This window comes from Fopius arisanus, unplaced genomic scaffold (assembly GCF_000806365.1).
Source record: "Fopius arisanus strain USDA-PBARC FA_bdor unplaced genomic scaffold, ASM80636v1 scaffold00091, whole genome shotgun sequence".
NCBI lineage: Eukaryota > Metazoa > Arthropoda > Insecta > Hymenoptera > Braconidae > Fopius > Fopius arisanus.
In genome coordinates this window covers 345,308-346,705 of record NW_011887830.1, presented here as the reverse complement: position 1 = coordinate 346,705, position 1,398 = coordinate 345,308, and the positions used below count along the sequence as shown (strand labels likewise).

The 1,398-nt window shown below is 30.7% G+C and overlaps 1 protein-coding gene across 1 annotated transcript in view; it reads right to left on the bottom strand.

Annotated features, from left to right (window-relative positions):
- Positions 1-1,398, bottom strand: part of mus301 (mutagen-sensitive 301) — a gene marked incomplete at its 3' end in the record, with an annotated part of 5,101 nt that overhangs the window by 2,646 nt on the left and 1,057 nt on the right. The window contains 2 exon segments of the mRNA XM_011311649.1: positions 229-432; positions 536-812. Coding sequence (XP_011309951.1) covers positions 229-432; positions 536-812 — 481 coding nt within the window.

Below are 1,398 nucleotides of genomic sequence, written 5' to 3'. Positions count from 1 at the left end.
CAGAAAAAAATTAACAATTGTCATAGATAATTCATACATGTCTTTAACTCCCTCCCACCAACTCTGTGGCGGTAAAATACACGGCCCCAATTGGTCTATCCTACACGAAATAATTATTAAATGTTTTTTTCCATTTATAATATTTTTTAAACACCTATCATTTCGTGGTATTGCCAGAATAATCATATTGCCTTTTTGTACATTCCGATTATCGAAGGGGCTATCATAAACTCACTCGGTAATTAATCTTCCTCTCATCCGTAAATATATCCTCTTCTTTAGTATTTATCAACCATATGCGATCCTCACATTTAATATATTCTTTTAATTCCACGGGTCTAAAATTTCGCGTGTACACATCTGCTTTCAAAAACCGTGCCACTTCATCCAAATTTCCAATCGTTGCACTCATACCCACGATGTGGATATCCGCTGCAACAAATTCGATATCCATAATTATTATTAGCATAATAATTCTCTCTCACAATAAAAAATTAATGGACTGATCATGATTTCATAATAAACGATTAATTACCATTCATGTACATTAATTTCGCTAATAATCCCTCTAAAGTTGCTCCTCGGCCTCCATCTTCTCCTAATAAATGTAATTCATCGACTACAATCATTCCAACTTCTTTTAATCTCTTAGTTTCAATCAAACTATTGATCACTCCCATAGATTTCTCAATGGTGCACACGTAGAGGCTGTTTTTTCGTCTTCGTTTTACAGGGGGGTAACCACCTTTACTGCCAGCATATTCCTCGATTAGAAAATCTAATTCGACTGCGAATGGGGCTAATGATTGAATCTGTGAAAATGAAAAATGAGAAGATCATTCATAAAATTAAATTGGTGACTCATTAGATTATAAAAGAAAATTTCTCATCTTTTTCTTTACTGAAACGTTTAGTTATTGGAATTCTTCGATATTTAACAGGAATCGATTTTCAAAAATGATTAAAATATTTCGATTTTAATCACTTGGTAATTCAATGTTATTTTTGGTGTATCAAATTTATCACTCACTTTCTCCTGAACAATTGCAACAAATGGTAGAATAAATATAGCATTTCTTTTTTTACACGTAATTTCTCTTAACATTAGAATTTCAGCTACAAGAGTTTTCCCACCACTCGTTGGGAGTGCGTAAATTAAATTCCTTCGGTTGATCACAGATTTTAATCTCAGGCACTCGTCTTGCCAATCTAGAAAAAAAAAGAGGAAAAGATATCTGCATAGAAAAATATATTTTATAAAAATCGTTTTCTCATTTAATGACGTATTAGTGAATTATTATTATTAATATTTTTAATTTATTATTACTTTAATTATTATTATTAATATTTTTTAATACGTCTTACATAATTTCAACAGAATTATTTCTGAATCATTAT